The 1691-nt window shown below is 30.0% G+C and overlaps 1 protein-coding gene across 1 annotated transcript; it reads left to right on the forward strand.

Annotated features, from left to right (window-relative positions):
* LOC147471169 (alpha-(1,6)-fucosyltransferase-like) lies at nt 1-1101 on the forward strand. Its single transcript, XM_086540415.1, has 2 exons — nt 1-86; nt 328-1101. Exons 1-2 carry the CDS (start codon nt 31-33, stop codon nt 530-532), a joined length of 261 nt encoding a protein of 86 aa, XP_086396541.1. The 5' UTR covers nt 1-30; the 3' UTR covers nt 533-1101.
* The last annotated feature ends 590 nt before the right edge of the window (nt 1102-1691 follow it).

The raw sequence follows: 1691 nt of genomic DNA on the forward strand, positions 1-1691 counted from the left end.
CTCCTCTGGTCGGTCGACCAGGAGTATGTTATGCATTTTGCGGGCGGGGATGATGTAAGAGCTCGCTTCCCGCATAAGCCTCGAGGGTTTGTGGAAATTATTATCATTTTTTTCCTTTTCCTATTTATCATTACTATCAGCCTTTATTTGCATATAAATACAATTCATATATAAATAGATTTCATTCAAGGAGATTTCAACTTTGATGAGTATCATTACAATAGTATGCTTTAGGACATAATCTTAAAGTACCTGTGCTATATTTTGATTTTAAGATAAGACTTTTTAAGGCGATATAGTCTTCATGTACATTTCTCCTCTGAACAGGCCCCGAGAAATGGAAATGCAGAAAGGAGATCTGGTGCACCGCCAATTTAACAGAAATCAGCAAAAAAATGATGGGTTTCAATTGGGCACGAACACACGCTCAAAAAAGAGAGGTTTTTACCCTGCTTACAAAACTCTCGAAAAGCTAACCTTAGCAGATGTGAAGTCCTTTGAACATATTGACAGAATGAATAAAAGCCTGTGATTCTTTTTTCACTCTGTATTGTGGTTATTTGTGATTCGTAAAGCATTAATCTGTGTCATATATAGAAATGTTTATAGTACGTCTTTTTTTTCCATTTCTCTTCCCTCTTCTTTTTTTTTTCTTTCTCATATTCCTTCTTCTTATTCTTCCCCTTCATTTTCTTGATCCAGTTTTGTTGTATTGTTTTTCTCTCTGTTAGTCTTTCTCTCGCTTTTTACAATTTCATTTCATTGTCTGATCTTTCTCTGTCTTTCTGTTTCTCTTTCTCTTTCTTCATCTTTTCCCAGGTTTTTGTTTCTTTTTTTTTTTACTTTCCTCATTTTAACTGCCTTGTATCCATTTTTTTCTCTTTATTTTTTTTCTTTCCTATCTTTCCTATTTTTCACTTTAAAATTCCCATCCTTTCCATTCGTTCAATTTCCTTTCTTTCTTATCTTTCTTTTCCTTATTTTTCTTTTTCATTTATCGTTATTTGATCTAGCCATCATTCATCTCTCTATTCCCCTTTTTTGTCTGTTCCCCATCTTCCCTCCTTTCTTTCTCCTTTCTTTCTTTCTTTCTTTCTTTCTTTTTTTACTTTCTTTCTTTCTTTCTTTCTTTCTTTTTTTTTCTTTCTTTCTTTCTTTCTTTTTTTTTTTTTTTTTTTTTCTTTCTTTCTTTCTTTCTTTCTTTTTTTTTTCTTTCTTTCTTTCTTTCTTTCTTTCTTTCTTTTTCTTTCTTTCTTTCTTTCTTTCTTTCTTTCTTTCTTTCTTTCTTTCTTTCTTTCTCTTCGATCTTCTTATCATCGTTCCTCTCTCTTTTCCTCCTTTCACTGGTATATCCCTAGAAGTGCAATTTTCAAACGTTATTTACAGGAACATCAGAATAAGCTAGTTGATTTAATGTTACATAGCATATCCATCGAAGAACAACTTTATGTTAGACAGAAAAGGAGGGTAAAAGTTCATACAGGATATGATAAATCTAGAGCAAAGACTAAACAAGTTATTTATATATATATAGATATATATATATATATATATATATATATATATATATAAATATATATATATATATATATAATGTATACTGTATTTTACATGAATGAAGATTGATACGAATATTTTTTTTTATTCCCATCCATATATATCTATAAGATATGGAGTTAAACTTAATAACT

This window comes from Penaeus japonicus, unplaced genomic scaffold (assembly GCF_977035675.1).
Source record: "Penaeus japonicus unplaced genomic scaffold, GWHDUDI00000001_assembly GWHDUDI00000010, whole genome shotgun sequence".
NCBI lineage: Eukaryota > Metazoa > Arthropoda > Malacostraca > Decapoda > Penaeidae > Penaeus > Penaeus japonicus.

Bases quoted from the DNA above. Each gene is read 5' to 3' on its own strand.
- LOC147471169 (XM_086540415.1), top strand. From the start codon at position 31: ATGCATTTTGCGGGCGGGGATGATGTAAGAGCTCGCTTCCCGCATAAG. The intron at 87-327 runs GTTTGTGGAAAT...TCCTCTGAACAG, and splicing joins TTCCCGCATAAGCCTCGAGG to GCCCCGAGAAATGGAAATGC.